We start from the raw sequence: 18,415 nt of genomic DNA, 5'->3' as shown, positions 1-18,415 counted from the left end.
TAATAATAATAATAATAATAATAATAATAATAATAATAATAATAATAATAATAATAATAAGTTAAAGCAAGTTTAACTATAGCCAATTACTAGCTTTAAAAATTAAAACATCACCTGTAGCAAACCGATAGTCCACTCATACAATAGCTAGTTATACATCATTAATACCTAATCCACCATCTATCTCACATGCTTCCTCCATCCCAAACTATAAAAGATGTTGGTTCGATGTATATCCTAATACTATGAACTTTTGACCAAAATCTATTATATTTTAGAATAAAAAGAGTAATATAATGGATCTCGGGCTACAACATACTACAAATTTGTAACCTAATTTTTTCTCTCCCATCTCATTTCTCCTTCACATAAATACAAATGTGATGTGATAATTTATATTGTATCTCATTGTAGCCTACGGCTGTGTTCGGCAGTTGGTCTTCCTAACACGTACCATGCGCACGGAACACGGAGCGGTCCATTAGCACGTGATTAATTAAGTATTAGCTAATATTTTTTTAAAAAAATAGATCAATATGTTTTTTAAATAACTTTCATATAGAAACATTTTATAAAAAACACACCGTTTAGCAATTTGAAAAGCGTACGTGTGAAATGCGATGGAGATGGGTTGCGACCCAGGACAAGTCTGGTACGTGTGCACGCTGTATGTAATCGGAAAGGGTCATCTTTTCAAACCAAACCCCCGGTCAGTCAAACTTCCGGATCGTGTCCTGTTTGACTCGACAACAAAAAGCTCCCCCGCCGCTTCTTCTTGTCAACTCACCTGCTCTGCTCGTGCCCACCCACCCCCGCGTTGGATCGCGCCGCTCCGTGTCCCTCCCAATCCGAACCGTTTCGCGCCATCCGATCGAGGCCGCCACGTCGCTAGCTACTACTCCCTCCGTTTTTAGTTTTTACATGCAACGTTTAACTACTCGTGTTGTTCAAATTTTTTTATAAATATAAAAAATGAAAAGTTATGCTTAAAATACTGTAGATTAAAGTAAGTCACAAATAAAATAATTAATAATTTAAAAAAAAATTGAATAAGACGAGTAGTCAAACGTTACCCGTAAAAACTTAAAATCTCTTATATTATGGGACGGAGAAAGTACCAGTACTCCTTCCTACCTACAAATACTAACCAATTTGTACCCGCGTGTCCGGTTGGTTGGCTGGTTGGTCGGCGAATTGCACATCTTGGGGCGATCGATCGGCGGCCGGCGGGCGAAGCAACCAAGGCCCAAAAGGGAGGGAAAAAACCTTGGTTGTGTGTGTGCCGCCGCGAGCCCGTGACGGCGCCCTCCGGCACGCGATAGGGAGGATGCCGTACTGCGTGGTCAGCCACGGCGACCCATCGGCGGCGGCGGCGGCGGCCGGCGAGGAGGGAGATGTGCGGATTTTCTACCAGAGATACGGCCATGGCGGCACCAAGGTGCTCCTCATCATCGGTACGTACGTGCCGTGTGTCCACGCCGTCGTCCTCCTCCCCCCACGCTTTTTTTTCTTTTGTTCTCTCCCTCTCTTCGAGCTCCGCCTCTCCCTGTAATGGCGACACGGCGGCCTGCCATCGCTGTCGTCGTGGCCTCGTGGGTCATATCTTGATCCTCGCCATGTTAATTTGGGCGTCCGGCGAGTCGCCGACCACAGTTTCATGGAGATTGGGATTTTTCTTTTCCCCCTCTTGTGGGGAATTTGCTTTTGCTTCTTGCTCTCCACCTCCACGAGATGCTTCACTAATCAATTTTCGAATCCGCGAGCTGATATTTTCCTACGCGCTTTTTACCTGTTCCTCTAATGATTTTAAAAACCAAAAAAAGAAAAACGAAGATTTTAATCTCTCGTCACGTCGACGCGTTGGCGCAGGGTTCGCGGGGACGCACGAGTCGTGGGGCCCGCAGGTGAAGGGCCTGACGGGCGCCGTCGAGCCCGTCGACGAGGAGTCCCCCGCCGGCGACGATGGCGCCGCCGGGGAGGGCGCCGAGGTCTGCTGCTTCGACAACCGCGGCATTGGCCGGAGCTCCGTGCCGCCACACAAATCGCAGTACACGTAATGCTCTGCTCTTTACCACCCATTGAATTCTCTGACAGAGACAGAGATACTAGTCGAGTTCTTTCTAATCTTCTCCCAACATCAAATATCCAAATAAAATCATTTCATCTGCTCGATTCTTCGCAGCACGGTGATCATGGCGAAGGACGCGCTAGCATTAATGGATCATCTAGGGTGGCGGAAAGCACACGTTTTCGGTCACTCCATGGGTAAGACATGCATACTCTGTTTTCAGATGACCCTGTCTGCAATTTTTGAGGGTTCAGAACTTCAGATTCAGAGATTGGAACTAATTATGGGGATCATGGTGAAGCAGGGTCCATGATAGCTTCCAAGTTGGCCGCCATTGCGCCGGAGCGTGTCGCCTCGCTGGCGTTGCTCAACACCACCGGAGGTGGCTACCAATGCATCCCCAAGGTACTCTGATCCTGTCAATCCTTGTGTGCTTCTTTTTTTTCTGTTTCTTTTCACTGGTTCAGAGAAAAAGAAGGGCTAGGCTTTATTCGAGACTTGAGTCACAATCACAAGGGGATATTTTTTTCTACTTTGGCACTTGAAGGTTTCAGCTGTTGCTTTCCTTACTTTAAATTCTCTGGTTTCTGGATGGTCTTTCAATTGATTAGAAAATTAAATATGATTTGACAATGATGAAACGAAAAATCTGCCAGCTGATATGTAGCTCAGAGAGGAAGAGTCAATATTGGCGCGGTCTTTGCCAAAGACCGGAGTTTATTGTTGCCACGTTAAATTTGTACTAGAATTAAAATGAAGATATGTCCACTATATACAAACAAATTTCTTCCGTACTTTTGAATCTGTAGTTACTGGTTTTGGGAGGAAGAAAAGGATATTTTGCAGCATGATTGAGACCTCCCTTTCTAGTAGTATGTACACTCAATTTGTGAAAGCAATGGATATTTTGACAATTTTACACCATTCACGTACTAACGTACAATAGTTCTTCTTTTTCACCATGCGTTGTCACCGTGTCCATGTCCATAATAATAAATATCTGCAAATTAAAGTGTACAATGTTTATAATTTTTGCAATGAACAATGCCAAATCAATTTGGGGCTCTTTTAATTTATGGGTTTGACATTTTGTATGTCCAGTGCTTGTATTTATAAACTATCCATGTTGTTCAAAACAGAACTCACGTTGAAGCCTTCAAACAAGTTGTTCAGTAGAATGCAGTCTTATCTTGACATTGTCAAAGTATATATGGTCTTGGTGAATAACAGTTATTTAATTTATGACATTTCGCTTATTGCACTAACATGTATTTTTTAGCAAAAAATAAAATAAAATAAAGTAGCCTGGTCCTAATGTCCGTTGCATTTTTCGGTCCAGATTGATTGGCAGACCATATCCCTCGCATGTCGTTTTCTAAGAGCAAGAACTCCAGAGCAGAGAGCTGGTGTTGATCTTGATGTTCATTACACGAGGGTTAGTATAAATGAATATTCTTGTGCAAGTTTTCCTTATTTGAATGCCAAAAAAGAAAGAGAATAATTTACAGCTTTTGTCATACTGTAGGAGTACCTCGATGAAATTGTTGGATCAAATACCAGAAGACAAATGCTTTACCAGGTAAGCAATTGCAGATCATTTATATGACAAATGTAACATCCATAATAGGGAGAAAAATGGACTTTGACTCACATTTGTTAGACTAGGAAGGTTCACTGACAAAATTGGAAACGTTGATCTTTCCTATGCTCTAGCTAGATTTAATTATGATGAAACTGAAACTATTCTTTATTTGCCAAGTAAAAAAAATCTGAAACAATCTGAATTTCAAATTAAAACAATCTACAAATATCATGTGGATACTTGTTTCATCTGATCAAGGAAGCGTTACTGTTTTTTACAGGAATATGTGAAAGGTTTGTCATCATGTGGAATGCAATCAAGACATGGATATGAAGGACAACTGAATGCATGTTGGACGCATAAGCTTACACAGAAAGAACTAGACCGGATTCGTTCATCAGGTTTTCTTATTCTAGTTATACACGGAAGGTGATTAGCAGCCTTAATAATTCACTTTAGACTGGTGTTATCTCATCACTGTACTGATCATCTGTATGATGGTATTTCATCAGGGATGATGTTGTAGCTCAGTTGTATCATGCAAGGAGACTAGCAGAGAAGCTCCAGCCTGCTGCTAAGCTGGTTGAACTCCATGGAGGCCACCTGGTGAGCCACGAAAGAACAGCTGAGGTAAACGCATCATTTTTTTACGGTTTTAATATTTGTTTTTTTAACCTAGATTTGATATTTGTTGACTTCAATGTTCAGTACTATGCAACAATAGTTGCATTCCAACTGACAAACTACCTTGCAGGTTAATATGTCCCTCATGGAGATGATAAAAGCATCAAAATCAAATACAGATCAGGGGGAATGGTCAAACCTTCCTAAGAAGTCTGATGGTAATTGCGTTTTAAAATTACACATAATTTTTGAAATATTTGGATTATTTTTCTTCAAATAATTTGTGGTGTTCTGTCAAAAACCAGATCAACTTCTTGCTGGATCAGATAGTCGTCTTGCTAAACGAGAATGCAACATCATCGTTATATACAATCTACTTGGGAAGTTGCAACTCATTTTGCTTTTCTTCTTTGGAGTATTTTATATTATTCTTGAGCATGCTAGGAGGGTACTAAGAGTTTTGAAGCCTGTGAGAGTATCAGCTACCAGCTTATAGTCAAACAAGGGATTTTTATTTTCAAGGCTCTTTTCGACGTCTTCAGTTCCATTTCTGAATTTTGCAGCAGCACAGAGATTCTCGGTAACTAAGAATTTACTGCGGCATAGAAATTAGTCAGCGAATAATTGCAATATAAGGCCATTCATTCTTCGGGAAATGTGGATTTGAAGAGTTCTGATTTGTATGGTATTTGTTGTACAGGGTTAAAATTACAGGTTGGTCCTTCTAGGAATTGTTTGGTAATTTATCTCTCCTTTTATTAATGTGGGAGAGAAAATTGCCTGCAATCTATTGAGGATGTGTGTTGTCCAAAACATAAATGGAGCATACATTTTTGCAATGAAAAATTCCTTTTCCACTGATTTCACATAACAATTAGAAGAAAAAAGGACAGTTCATTTTGTCATGGCAAAAGGACTATGGTCCCTCAATTTTTTACCCTAATGGGAGCATTCTTTTTTGTTCATTTGCCACATCAGTTGCACATATAAACTGGTAAATCCAGAAGTTGAACAAAGAAAGCTTTGGCAATAACAAACAAGCAGCAATTACAAGTACCAAATTCAAAACAACAAATGTATGCTAAAATCTACTCGGAGAACTTGAACAGAGAATGGCTCTTAACTTTATTGTGCCCCAATTGTTTTTTTTTTTCAGAACATTCAAAACTTTTACACGATCTTCAGACATTTGCCACACACAGCAAGCTATACATTGGTATAACAACAAGAAAGCAATCCAAAATCTGCCATGGTTTGGGAAGTACACAAAGCACAAGTTACAACCCTGACGATCCCATCAGATTTTGTGTTTCGCGGATGGGCGCGCCACGCCGAATCAAGCGTACACCAACCTGGTGGCGCGGCTGCTGACGGCGAGCCGTGGCAGCGTCCAGTCGCCGGTGCCTCTCGATTCCGGGCTGTACACCGCGCACGGTTCTTGTACATGCGCGCCGCCGCCGCCGCTGCCGCTGCCGCTCTGCCCCGAGCTCGACGTGTCCCCGGCGAGAACGGCGCCGGACCGGCTCCTGGCGTGCGCCGGGGTGGCCGGCAGCGCCGTGCGCGCCCTGGCGCGCGCCGCCTGCGTCGCCGCCATGTAACCTGGGACAGCCGGCGGCCGGCCCTGCACGGCGGCGGAGTGCGAGTTGAGCGGGCTCCGGTACGACGTCATGTCCATCTCGACCGTCCTCTCGGGCATGGTGGTGCCGTCGGCGGCGGCCGTCAGGGCGGCTCTGCGGCGGCTCTTGTCGGGCTCCGGCGCGTGCTGCTGCGCTTGCGCTGCCATCCATCTGTCCAGCCATTGGAAGCCGCCGGCCTTCTCCTGCCATTGTCTCTGCTAGATCATGGTCAGTAAAACGTTGCTCGTCAAGTACTAGTAGTCGAGACATCCACGGTAGGCGTGGGAGCGCGCACCTGCTGGTAGCCGTAGGCGTAGGCGCGCGCGCGCTCGCGGCGAGCGGCGGCGTCGTGCCGGCGCGCGCCCTCGGCCCTGTCTTCCTCCGGGGTGCGGCTGCTGCCGTCCCAGCTCCGGAAAGGGCTCCTGCTCCTGACGTCGTTGCCTCGTTGCCGCTGCTGCTGCTGCCGCGCGTGCTCGCCAACCTTGCCGCCGTCGCCGTCGACGTCGTCGTCGCTCTCGTCTCGCTCGCCGAGCTGAGCGTGGTACGAATTGTTGCGGAGAGGATGCCACGAGTATCCGCCTTCCCGTCGCCGGGAGCTGTAGGTGGCGGCGGCGGTGGCGGGAGGAAGGGGCGGGAGGCGGAGCGGGGCGACGCCGGCGTGGAGGTGGTCGGTGATGAGGCGGCGGGCGCGGACGCGGGCCTGGGCGCGGACGAGCGCCTGCATGCAGCGCATGGTGAGGTGGACCTGGCGCCGCACCTGGTGACCGCGCACCAGCGCCTGCAGCCGCACCAGCCCGCGGAGCGCGCGCAGGGCTCGACGCGCCTGCCACGTCAACATCAGAGACACTGTTTATTTTCTTTTCCTTGATAAGAAAATAAAAAGGAAAATGATACGCATTCAAAACTAAATTTGTGCAAAACTCTTTGAAAAATTAGCTTGGCACATTTTGATGATTGTGTCATCAAACTATCAACTGACTAAATGAAACAATTGAGATTTTATTGGCAAGAGCTTTGTCAATATCTGAATTTACCATAAGGCTGAGGGCATGTTTAGTTAGGGAAAAGAAAATTTTTGGGTGTCACATCGGACGTTTAACCGGATGTCGGAAGGGGGTTTAGGACACGAATGAGAAAACTAATTTCATAACTCGCCTAGAAACCGCGAGACGAATCTTTTGAGACTAATTAATCCATCATTAGCACATGTGGGTTACTGTAGCACTTATGGTTAATCATGGACTAATTAGGCTTAAAAGATTCGTCTCGTGATTTCCTCCCTAACTGTGCAATTAGTTTATGTTTTTATAATTATTTAATGCTCCCTGCATATGTCTAAAGATTCGATGTGATGTTTTTGGGAAAAAAATTTTGTGACTAAATGGGGCCTGAGTTCAAAGACAAGCAACCTTAGCCTCCTGCCACGCGGAAAACAAAGCAAATAATTAACACGAGATTTATTAAGTATTACCTAAAAAAACTTAAAAATAGATTAATATCATTTTTAGAGTAACTTTCCTATAGACCTCAATCGAAGGGAGTTGGTAACTAGAAGAAACGAACTTAGCCTAAGACCTCTGGAGAACTTTTTAAAACCTTTTTATTATAAAAATTTAAAAATATACTACACTAAAAAATTATTACTACACTATGTTTCAATCAAGTTGTTATTTTCAATGTGGCCAATGCGCATGTAGCATGGCAAAGGATGTCATGATAGCAGAGAATATGGGACCACATAAGGTAAATGGCGTGTTAGGATTGCTCCAATCTATCTAATATGGCAGAGGCCAAGGGTATGTACAACGATTTTTATTAGTGGGTTCTATAAATTACCATGCAAATAAATTTGGTGACATGAAAGAAAGAAAGAACAGGAAAGAGAAACATGGTTACACATGACATATCAAAGTCGACTCTTAGCATTTATTAGGAAATATTTTGTTGCACGGGGTTGAAAGAAAGGAAAGAAGAGAAAGAAAAAATTATTGTCGTACATTAATGGTTAGATACCATATTGCCTCAAATGTTGTAAAAGAATAATTTCTAGGTGATAGAGCTCATATCTGACTCTAATTTTATACACGCCCTAATAAGGCTCGGGGTCGGCTCCTGCTTCGTTCCTTCTCTCCTCTCTCCCTTTCCTGCGTACTTGACTAGACCTAGACCAACCAAAATCACTAATTAGCAACTAGGCATACGCGTGTCTTCCCGCACGACAAATGTACCATACGAACATTCGTATATGTATACATACAAACTTTATATGTATATACCAATTTTGTACACGCATATTAATAAAAATATTTATATGTCAAAAAGTATACATATACGTGTCAATTTATATACATATAAAAGTTGTATAAGTCTATATACAAAGTTTGTAAACAAATACTATATAAACTTTATATATACACGTATGCATATACTTTGAATACATACGTATAAAATTTGTATCATATGTATACAAAGTTCGTATACAGAGGAGAGACCAGAGGGGGAAACCCACCGTGCAGGGGCGCCCGTGTAACTGAGCGTGTACTAGGTGTCAACCTGCTATCCCTCTCTCTTGCTTATCCCAATCCTCGGTGAAATACTATGTTTCGAGGCCCAATTTGAACCACATTCAAGTTAGGCTACATCCCCAAAAATATCTCCCCATTTGAGGTTTGTGTGCTCATTTGTTCGTTCTTTTTGCTAGGCTAGGGTTTATTTGTGAAGTATTATAATAAAGATTTAAAAAATTAAAAATGTCTTTTTAAAGAAGGGTTTTTCAAAAGAGTTTAATAATTAATTCAACAAAAATATACAGGCTGTGCTTGTCACTACTTTGACTAGAAAAAGGCAAAATTTTGAAATTTGATTTCTTTAAAAATTATTTAGGAATATTGTTTAGTCATAAAAATAGAGCTTGCTAATAAAATTGGCGAAGAAAACCCGGCCTGCCAAAAATTAGTTTTAGAATCAAATTCTAAAATTCAAACTGAAATTATAATCAAGCAGTGCCTTGTGTTTTTCCAAAGGAGTCATAATCTTAACAAATATTGTGTGTAACCAATTTGCGTAAAATAAAGAAAACAAGGAATGTTTAGTGGCTTAAGCACTAGATTTGGGCTAATATGGTTGACCGGAATGCATGATTTCCTCTGTAATCATGGGACTTACAGCACACGATTTGTTGCGGTTACACTAGAAGACAAGCACTAAACTGCACACAAAAAAGCAATACACAATGGTCCAACGTTGAAACTGTCAAGTAGTACCCAGTTGTTTGGCATCCGGACATGAAACGCAGTTACTATCCGTCCTGGATGGTCTGATATGGTAGGTGCCAATCAAGCAAGGTGGATGGATATGCATATGAGACGACCAATGATCAATAATCACAGGTAGGAGAAGTAGTCTCTGTAACTGCGTTAAAGCCGTGCTGATTCATGTAATATACTCCCTCCGTTTCAAAATATTTGACACTGTTGACTTTTTAAGTACGCGTTTGACCATTCGTCTTATTCAAAAAATTTAAGTAATTATTAATTCTTTTCATATCATTTGATTCATTGTTAAATATACTTTCATGTATACATATAATTTTACATATTTCATAAATTTTTTTAATAAGACGAACGGTCAAACATATGCTAAAAAGTCAACGGTGTCAAATATTTTGAAACGGAGCGAGTATTACCCCAAGCTGAGAAAACATGTAATAATTGATTCATGTTTTGTCCCCAAGTCACCTCTTCCCCCTGGTCCCTAAGATCTATCTAATCAGTCACTCCTTGCGGTGTAAGCGATCCTGATACCTCGCTTGTAGGTTTTAAGCTAGATGAGTTAAGACTGATCACCTTAAAAGTGCCCCCACTGATTCTAACACGAGATCTTGCCACCAACTTGAGCACACACTCACCACCTTTTTTGCCTCTCAATTCTTGATTATGATTTTTCTTTTGATTTCTTGTGTACTTCCCTTCGGAATTTTTGTCTGGCGCAAAAGACTTAATGTGTTGGTGGTGTTTTGATTGTGAAAGTTATGTTCTACTGGCAGTCCTTCGTTTTATTTATTTATTTATTTTGCGGGGAAATGTTCTATCAGTAATCCAACTGGTACTCTGTTCGTTTTCAAACTTTTTACAGTTAACTTGTTACTATAAACAAAAGCATGTACACTTGCCAAGATCTCACCCCAGCAAATAGTTGGGACAAAACGACAGTAGATGCCTCTTTTAAATGCTATAACTACCACCTCTCTGCAGGTCAAAATGTTTCAATAACTGCTGTTTCGATTTTAGTCATACGGTTGTTTTTACGTGAGTGGCGCACAAACACAAACTCTACTCTGCACGCCCACACTACTTGCGAGTGAAGTGAGCCCCCTATACACACGCTCACTAAATAATGTGAAATAATGGCTCAAATTAATGAATAAATATTGTGAAACAGAAACAATCCATATCTTCGGTAACATTTTTAACAATAAATTATTACCATATAGTTTTTGTGTAGTTGACGATTTGATGTGGATGCAAATATGCACACGATTATTTTAGAAAAGATAAATATAGTAAAAGCATGTTTGCACAAAATTATCCTGATAAACAGAGCATGATTTTTTTCAGGTTTGGTTTGCTAGGCGCGCGTATACGTACGTACCAGGTAGCCGCGGTAGAATGCCTGGATGCGCACGGCGGCGCGCTCCTCCCGCGACGCGCGCCGGAGCGCCGACATCCTCACCACCCTCGCCGCGGCCTCGGCCGCCGCCACCGCCGCCTCCGCCGCTGCCGCCAGCGCCCTCGCGCGCTCCACCTCGCCGTACCCGTCCTCGCCGTCCTCCTCCTCACCCTCCCCTTTCCCCACCACCGTGCCGCCCTGATCATTGCCCGTCCCCTCCGCCGACGGCGACGTCCCGCCCGCCGGGAAATGCTCCAGCAGAAGGACCTCCGGCGCAGCCTCCGCCGCCGCCTCCTCCTCCCTATCGCCGCCGCCGCCACCCTTCTGCAACGCACGCACGAGACACGATCGAGAGTGACTCACACGAACCGTGACCGTGATCGATACGATCAAGAACGATGAGAACCACGCACGCGATCGCCATTGCTACCTTGTCGGCGGCGTCCTTGGAGGGGCGGAAGACCTTCCTGACGGCGGCGAGCCACCCGCCGCCGCTGCCGGCGGCGGCGTGCTTCTTGCCCATGGCGCGCGCGGGGTGGAGGGGATCCGATCACATCGGCTGAAAGAGATGATCCGGGAAACCGAAGAGGAGGGAGGATGTAGTGCAGTAGAGCAGCAGTAGTAATTGACGCGGGAGCTTGCGGTGAATCAGGTGGCGCGGCTTTAACGACGTGGCCGGGCGGGTGCTGCCTCTCGCGGGGGACCGCGCGGCGCACGCGGATCCTAGCTAACCTAAACTGGTGGGTCACTGCATGTGGGCCCGGCCTCTAGAGTGGAAGGTGGGTAGACAGTTACTACTCACTAGTACTCAGCTGTGCTCAGCAAGTGTGCTGTGTGCATATTTTATCTATTGGCATTGAAAGCGTTCTATACAACAAAAATCACATTTTCTTTTTTATGAGTTCTACTACTTTCGAATATAAGTCTTTTCACTGATAGGTGCTCATTTGACCCATATTGTTCAACTAAAAAAGTTGTATAGTAGTGTTCTGATCACTTGCTAGTTTATTTCGGGTATATAGTTGTAAACCAAATAAACGGTCCGTAGTTCGACCTGTTTGCATATGTTCGATTCTAGCGTTGGTCTGCCCCGACTCTCATAAAAAGACTTTTCTAGCTATTCGGCAACAAATAAGTGGCGATAAAAAAATTAAATTATCCTTCATTAACAATCACTCTCTCCATCCCATAAAAAATCTAGATATACATATGTCACATCTGGTTCTATATTCATTTTTTAGAAACGGATGGAGTAAATAGTATCACCGAGTAGAAGTCACGGAGTAAATAGATAAAGGATATTGAATAGAGAAAATTTCTTGATTTTGAATAGAATAGATAAAATAATCAAATTAAGATTAGAAATGAAGGGTATTTCCCTAACGAAGGGAGTACAAAATAACCCGTGATGACAATGGTTATCTATGAAAAGTTTTGGGACTATTTAGATTGGTGCCATTTCTAACTGTACCATTGTTTAGTAAAATTGATAAATATATGATTGTATTTAGTTTGTTATTAAATATTGGTAATGCATAGTAAACTTTTGCACAATATATTTATTCCATCCAACCAAAATTTGACAATTATGCTAACTTGCCAAAAATTTGGCAATAGTTTAATTTTGGCAGTAAACTGAACAGATCTTGTTTTTAAGGCTCCCATCGGATGGCCTATTCAGCCAAAGAAAAAGCCAAAATTTAAATTTTTAAACTTAATTTTGACATTGATTTTGAGATATTTTTAACGTAGTTTCTTTTTCAGCATTGGCTTTTAAGTCACTGAGAACACATATATAAAATTTTTACCTACAAATTTATTTTTATTCTCTAATAAGCCGTTTTGGCTTATTACGAAAAAAGCCAAACGATGAGGCCCTAAGACATGTTACACTACTAAACCAGAGAAGGCACATGTACGGTAATTTGATTTTCCACTTGTAAATCAAATTTGGGGGTGCAAGATTTTGGCCAGGGTGGTGTGTGTGTGTGTGTGGCAACAAAAATCCCGCATGCTATCTACTGAGGCTCAATTTGCAGTCCCCCAAGTTGCGTGACTCTGTTTATGCAAACTCTGTACATATCCCTGCACTGTGCGGCACTTGTCGCTACGACTCCGCAGTTTGCACGGAGCATTGTCTTTAGTCTTGATATTTTTTAAAAAGTCAAGAAACTTCAAAAAGGAAAAAAAAAAGTCTATCGAGGGAGGTCACGTGCAGGTGGACGTACACACTGACGACCCAGCCGAAATCATTTGCGAGAACAACACTTGCTGGTCGCTGCAAGTCTAGCCGCAATCACAGAGAGCTAGCAGCTTAGCTGGACCCCGAGAATCCGGTGGTGAGTACAGTAGGCAGGAGGATATGACATGCACCCATGAGCGCCTACCGGGCCGCTAACTTAACTTGGCTTGGAGGTTACACAAGATTTTTAATTTAATTGTACTCTTCCTCCTCTAGCTAGCTGACCCTCGTTCGCAGCGTAATTACGTTGCCAATCAGCCATGAGGTTATTTAGAGGTTTCCTAGCATAGCAGATGTAGCTTCTTTTCAAATCAAAAACTTTTTGAAACAAATTAGTTTCTCGTTCAGATTCTGATAAGCTGCACTTGTTAAATCCAAAAAGAAATCAAAATTTACTACAATATACTAAAAAATTATGTAATTAACTGGTAGACATAAAAAACATGTCATGACTGAAAGATAATCAAAAAATTAATAATTTGCCAAAGGACACTTTCTTCAAAAAGACAAGAATGCCCCTAAGGTCAGAAACTTTTTGAGCTAAGGTTAGAGTGAAAATGGAATATGATGTATGCTAATGATGTACTTGGGGCAATAACAAATTTAAAGTTGTTTAATTTCTAAAATTTCACTCTAACGTCATGTTAGAAGCATGTGAATCTATCTCTCCAATTGAATAGAAAGTATCCTCTAGTAAATTACCAGCATTTTAGTGTGTCTTTCAGCCGTAACATGTTTTTATGATGTATATCAACAAATTACATAAATTTTAGATCCCCATCGTTTGGCTTAATTCCTAATAAGCCAAAACGGCTTATTAGGAAATAAAAATAAATTTGTAGATAAAACTTTTTATAAATGTGTTCTTGGTGACTTAAAAGCCAATGTTGAAAAAGAAACTACGTTGAAAATATCTCAAAATCAATCTCAAAATTAAACTTGAAAATTCAAAATTTGGCTTTTTCTTTGGCTCATTAGGCCATCCAATGGGAGCCTAGATGTCTTATAATAAAATTAAATAGAAGCTAAAAACTGTTTCAAAAGCTAACTACTCCCTCCATTTTATATTATAAGTCGTTTGATTTTTTTCTAGTTAAACTTTGTTAAGTTGACCGATTTTATAAAAAAAATTAGCAACATCTAAAATATAAAATTAGTTTTATTAAATCTAAATTGAATGTAGTTTGATAATATGTTTGTTTTGTGTTAAAATATTATTATATTTTTTATAAACTTGGCAAAATTAAATAAGTTTGATTAGAAAAATAATCAAACGACAACTAACTACTCCGTATTTCTCAAAAATCTTAATAAATAGGCCCATCGACTGGGAGAGAAGGAGCGATGGCCTACAGCTTTGCTTAGGTTGGTTGCACTGGGGCGTGTCCTGTGGCCCTTTCAGTAGAAAAAATGTTGGCCCGGATGTATCAGAACTAGGCTAGGGCCCAGCCCAGAGGGCAGTGTTGACCAGCTTTGACCACCTTACCCAACTCCTTGTGCGATTGAGCCCAACCCCAGCAGCGAACGCAACGGCAACGGCCTTGTTGGCGACTGGCCGCCCGGCCGCCGGCGAATCCTTGTGTGATTGAGCCCAACCCCAGCAGCGAGCGCAACGGCAACGGCCTTGTTGGCGACTGGCCGCCGCCGCCCGCCGGCGGCCGGGCGGCCAGCGGGGGGTGGCTGATGAGGGCTCCGCTGGGCGGCCAGCATATGCGGGGTGCGGGGGCCGCAGTCCGTAGAAGCGCGGGGAGGCTGCGACTCGGTAAGCCAGGCGCGTGGAGCGGTGGAGGCAAGCGGCGGCCGGTGGGGGAGGCGGCTGCGTGCGCTCGGTGTCTGCGTCGCATCGAGCATTCGAGCTGGTGGAAGGAGCCTATCGAGGAGCTGAGCAAGCGAACTGTGGTTCCCGATTACTGATTTCCTGGTGGCTGAAAATCAGCGACGGAAGGTATCTCAAAGAGGTAGGTTAGGTTAGGTAGGACATTGGGCATTATGTTTCCGATTAATCCTATTTATTTGGTTCAAAACCGATTGGATGACTAAGATTCATCGCTTGTTTGTCAGATTTGAATAGCTATTTTAACCGTGGGTGATGTGCCACCAACCCCAACTACTTGTGGCAATGGAATTGTTGCGGTGGAAGAGGCTGCGCTGAACAGGTAGAAGGGGTCGTGGAAGTACAATTGGGTTCATTTCATATTGCTGGACGAGCGGAAGAGGTAATCTAAGCATGTTTGGATGTCGATTAATTTTAGTTGTTGGTCTATTTAGTGTCATATAAACGATGTAGTCGCATTTGTGTTTAGGCGAAGTTGTTTTCGGTTTTAGTGTTGATCTTCTCTTCAGCAACTGGGCACACCTCAGATTCTTACCATCCTCCACCACCACGAACAGATATCAATGTTTCAACGGGCTCGTCCCTCTAATTATTTAGATTTGTTTAAACAAACTATATTATATACGAATGAACGGTAATATATATATATATTTGCCGGTTGCTGTCAGTCTTAATTAGCATCGTGGGACTAGGGAGTTCACAAGATCCAAGAGAAAAATATATAGAACTCATACTCCAGCTCCTTGAACCTTATTCCCTCACATCTTGGATCAATTGTGGATAACTGAATTAGCTGAACACCCTCCACACGCTGGCACTGAGAACTACACTACCATGGAAGCGGCGACTTCAGGGGCTATGGAATAGGATAGGAGATTGTGAAATCACATCACTGCGTACTAGTTAAGCAGCTAGTAAATTTCAAAGCTGGGGCCAAAAGTCTTGTAGTAGTTGGTGCAGCGTGATGGTGCAAATATCCTCCATACTTGTAGTTCTGATTTCCTATGGATTAATTCACTCAATTAAGAAAAAACACAAAATTAAACTCCTCTCCAGATTTTACAATGATCATACACGGGTGGTTCTCAATATGGGAGGGGAGCCCAGGCGGTTCGGTGCCTTACAGCATTTATATACAAGGAATTGATAAACTTTGTCACAAGAAAGAAACATGCATAGGCACATTAGTAAATCTCTCAACTCAAGGCTGGAGATAGTGCACTTCAGCTAAGAATAACTACAATAAACTCTGACCTAATGTGGTGAAAAGAAACAGATTCTATCTATGAACAAAAGTGCGTCATCTTGCATTGTCATCTCCCAATTGAAAGAGTACTAATCGTGCCTAAACTCTTCGATGACGAGTCAAACCCTTGGTTCTGCATGAGTGCTGACAGGCTGAAAGTAAAGCGCATTGGTGACATCTCTGGGAGGGGCATGTCTCCGTTGAGGTACTGCACAACTTGTTGCATGGTTGGCCTTACATTAGACATTGGGTGCGAGCACAAGAGCCCTAACTTCAATACTAAACTTGCTTCACTAATGTTAATGTTGCCGTTAAGTCTTGGGTCAATAACGGCGAGAATCTGTTCATTGCTGCAATGCTCAAACACCCAGTCTGTCAGCAGGAGTGGATGCCCTTCGATGTCTTGCTCGACAGGCCTTCGCCCACTGGTGACCTCAAGGAGAAATGCGCCGAAGGCGAACACGTCTGTAAGAGGGGATGCCTTGCCAGTTAGTGCTAATTCAGGGGCCATGTAACCAAAGGTACCTGCAACAACTGTGGTTTGCAGCTCAGTGTCACGGTTGTAGAGCCTTGCGAGCCCAAAGTCGCCTAGCCGGCCATTCATGTCGTTGTCAAGGAGCACATTACTTGGTTTGATGTCCCGATGGATAACAATTTGCTCCCACTCCTCATGAAGATAAAGCAAGCCAGATGCAATACCCTTTATAATCTGGAACCTTTGAGCCCAATTCAGAGTAGGCTTGTCATCATGGCTGTACAGATATTTGTCGAGACTACCATTTGGCATATAGTCGTAGACCAAAAGAAGTTCTTTTTTGAGCCGACAGTAACCAAACAGTTGTACGAGATTACGGTGCCGGAGGCGACCAATGCTTGCAACCTCAGCAACAAACTCCTTTATCCCTTGCCTTGAGTCGTGTGATACCCTCTTCACTGCAACCTCCGAACTAGAAGTAGGGAGCACTCCTTTGTACACCCTCCCGAACCCTCCAATTCCAAGCAAGTTCTTGTTATTGAACCGTTCTGTTGCCTGAAGCAAATCCTTGTATGACAGTCTATGTGCTCCAAACTCAAGCTCCCAATCTTCACGCAATTCGACATATCTCTGAAACTTCCTCTTGATCAGTAGAAAAACACCAGCAGCAACAGCAATTACAAGCACCACTGAGACTATTGGTAGAGCTATCACTATGGTCTTGGGCCGATAAGACTTCTTGCTTCTTCTGCCAGTGCCAGGTAACCTGGGAAGCTTATCCATGTCAATGGCCGGAGCTTGTGTGCCCACACCGAAGCTCCAGCCGAGCACGTAGTGTTGCGAGGTCATTGTGCCTATCGACGCTGAGAAGCCCACATATGCTTCATCGGTGATCACTGCTGAGAGGTTGAATCTCGTAGAGACCAATGGCTTGAACGGCTTCTTGATTCCTACCGAAGCAAGCGTCACGTCGATCTGTGTAGCATCGTCGTTGTAGTCCACCCATACTTGCATGGCTTTCCCACTAATCAGTGTTAGACTCTTGAACTCACCGGTGTTGTCATCATAGTAGCCGGCATCAGAGGCATTTGAAGACACAAGGCTATTGATGTCGATGCCGACATGGTTGCCGTTGATGTCGGAGAATTCAGGGTTCTCGATGGTGTCAAGCTCAACCGCGAAGATGTGATTTCTGTCGTCACCGTTGCTTGATCTGTTGAGGAATCCCAGGTATGTACTGGCGAGCCCGGAGGAGAGGTCCTTGGTTGGGGTGATTACCAGGGCGATGCCATGGCTACCGACGCCGGGGGAGGCAGTGATGATGCCGAACACAAAGGACGCCGAGAAAGACCGCACTGCTGCCTTCTTCTCCCCGCCTTCTGGGAACGACGACTCCCCGAAGCGCAGCGGCGTCGGATGGAACGCGTGGCCTTTAACCTGTGGCTTGCCATTGGTCAGCTCGAGTAGGCCATCCGGCGTGACCATGGCCGTGCCGTCGAGGGTGAGGTCCTTCACTCCAGCAAAACCGGAGTAGGCAAACTGGTTGCCGCTGTTGCCGTCACCGGCAGCAGCAATGGCTGCAAGATTAACGCCATAGAGGAGGCTACACTGTAGACATAATATGCAAACTGGCTTAGCCATTTGCTGCATATCTGAATTCTGTGTGATTTCACTAGCTAGCTTCTCTCTAGTGTTAATGGACAAAGTATTCTCATCAGCTTGTACTTACCAGAATAGTTTATATGAAGGTTGCAGTCCAGCTGCGCAGCTTGTCAGTTGAACTATTCCTGGTGTGATAGTAATGTGGAATCATGGAATTTTTCTTTGAATAATCATCATGCAGGGAAAAGCTAGGTCCTGTGTGTGCTCATCTCCTGGTAGATTAATTCAGAGTTTCAGAATTCAACACTTGTGGCAGCGTCCAACTCTAATTAATGTGTTCTAAGAAAAAATATCTCAAGTGCTGAACAGGACTGAGTGTACCTGACAATTATAGAAGTGTTGATGTAGAAACTTTGTGGACAAATGGTGCCAAAGTTTGATTAGTTTGGTTTACCTTG

The 18,415-nt window shown here is 43.4% G+C and overlaps 3 protein-coding genes and 1 long non-coding RNA gene across 9 annotated transcripts in view; 2 read left to right on the top strand and 2 right to left on the bottom strand.

The window, feature by feature from the left end:
* Positions 1-1,127: 1,127 nt before the first annotated feature.
* LOC127763432 (uncharacterized) lies at positions 1,128-5,129 on the top strand. 2 transcript variants are annotated; one of them, XM_052288134.1, is made up of 10 exons: positions 1,128-1,454; positions 1,870-2,053; positions 2,183-2,265; positions 2,373-2,473; positions 3,408-3,503; positions 3,594-3,647; positions 3,931-4,079; positions 4,163-4,280; positions 4,405-4,492; positions 4,580-5,129. In XM_052288134.1, the coding sequence occupies exons 1-10, from the start codon at positions 1,328-1,330 to the stop codon at positions 4,768-4,770; spliced, it is 1,191 nt and encodes a 396-aa protein (XP_052144094.1). In that variant the 5' UTR covers positions 1,128-1,327; the 3' UTR covers positions 4,771-5,129. The 2 variants fall into 2 exon arrangements, with proteins under 2 accessions (XP_052144094.1, XP_052144095.1); XM_052288135.1 differs by having other exon boundaries at positions 1,302-1,438.
* A 246-nt stretch (positions 5,130-5,375) lies between these two features.
* On the bottom strand, positions 5,376-11,207 carry LOC127763431 (protein IQ-DOMAIN 21-like). 3 transcript variants are annotated; one of them, XM_052288131.1, is made up of 4 exons: positions 10,989-11,207; positions 10,541-10,882; positions 6,186-6,713; positions 5,376-6,108 (listed from the first exon to the last, which is right to left on the bottom strand). In XM_052288131.1, the coding sequence occupies exons 1-4, from the start codon at positions 11,079-11,081 to the stop codon at positions 5,611-5,613; spliced, it is 1,461 nt and encodes a 486-aa protein (XP_052144091.1). In that variant the 5' UTR covers positions 11,082-11,207; the 3' UTR covers positions 5,376-5,610. The 3 variants fall into 3 exon arrangements, with proteins under 3 accessions (XP_052144091.1, XP_052144092.1, XP_052144093.1); XM_052288132.1 differs by having other exon boundaries at positions 5,376-6,105; XM_052288133.1 differs by having other exon boundaries at positions 5,376-6,093.
* Positions 11,208-14,359: 3,152 nt separating this feature from the next.
* Positions 14,360-18,415, top strand: part of LOC127763435 (uncharacterized) — a 47,747-nt gene continuing 43,691 nt past the window's right edge. Inside the window, exons 1-3 of one of the 3 annotated variants that reach the window (XR_008015712.1) lie at positions 14,360-14,758; positions 14,862-15,016; positions 18,199-18,412. This is a non-coding gene — a long non-coding RNA (uncharacterized LOC127763435). Of the gene's footprint in view, positions 14,759-14,861; positions 15,017-18,198; positions 18,413-18,415 lie in introns of those variants that run through there. The other 2 variants (XR_008015713.1, XR_008015711.1) reach the window with 2 other exon arrangements.
* Positions 15,724-18,005, bottom strand: LOC127763428 (L-type lectin-domain containing receptor kinase SIT2-like). The gene has a single exon (XM_052288128.1). The coding sequence runs from the start codon at positions 18,003-18,005 to the stop codon at positions 15,948-15,950; it is 2,058 nt and encodes a 685-aa protein (XP_052144088.1). The 3' UTR covers positions 15,724-15,947.

This window comes from Oryza glaberrima, chromosome 2, assembly GCF_000147395.1.
Source record: "Oryza glaberrima chromosome 2, OglaRS2, whole genome shotgun sequence".
NCBI lineage: Eukaryota > Viridiplantae > Streptophyta > Magnoliopsida > Poales > Poaceae > Oryza > Oryza glaberrima.
Note: the sequence above shows the minus strand (reverse complement) of the source record. Positions and strands in the feature narration are given on the sequence as shown.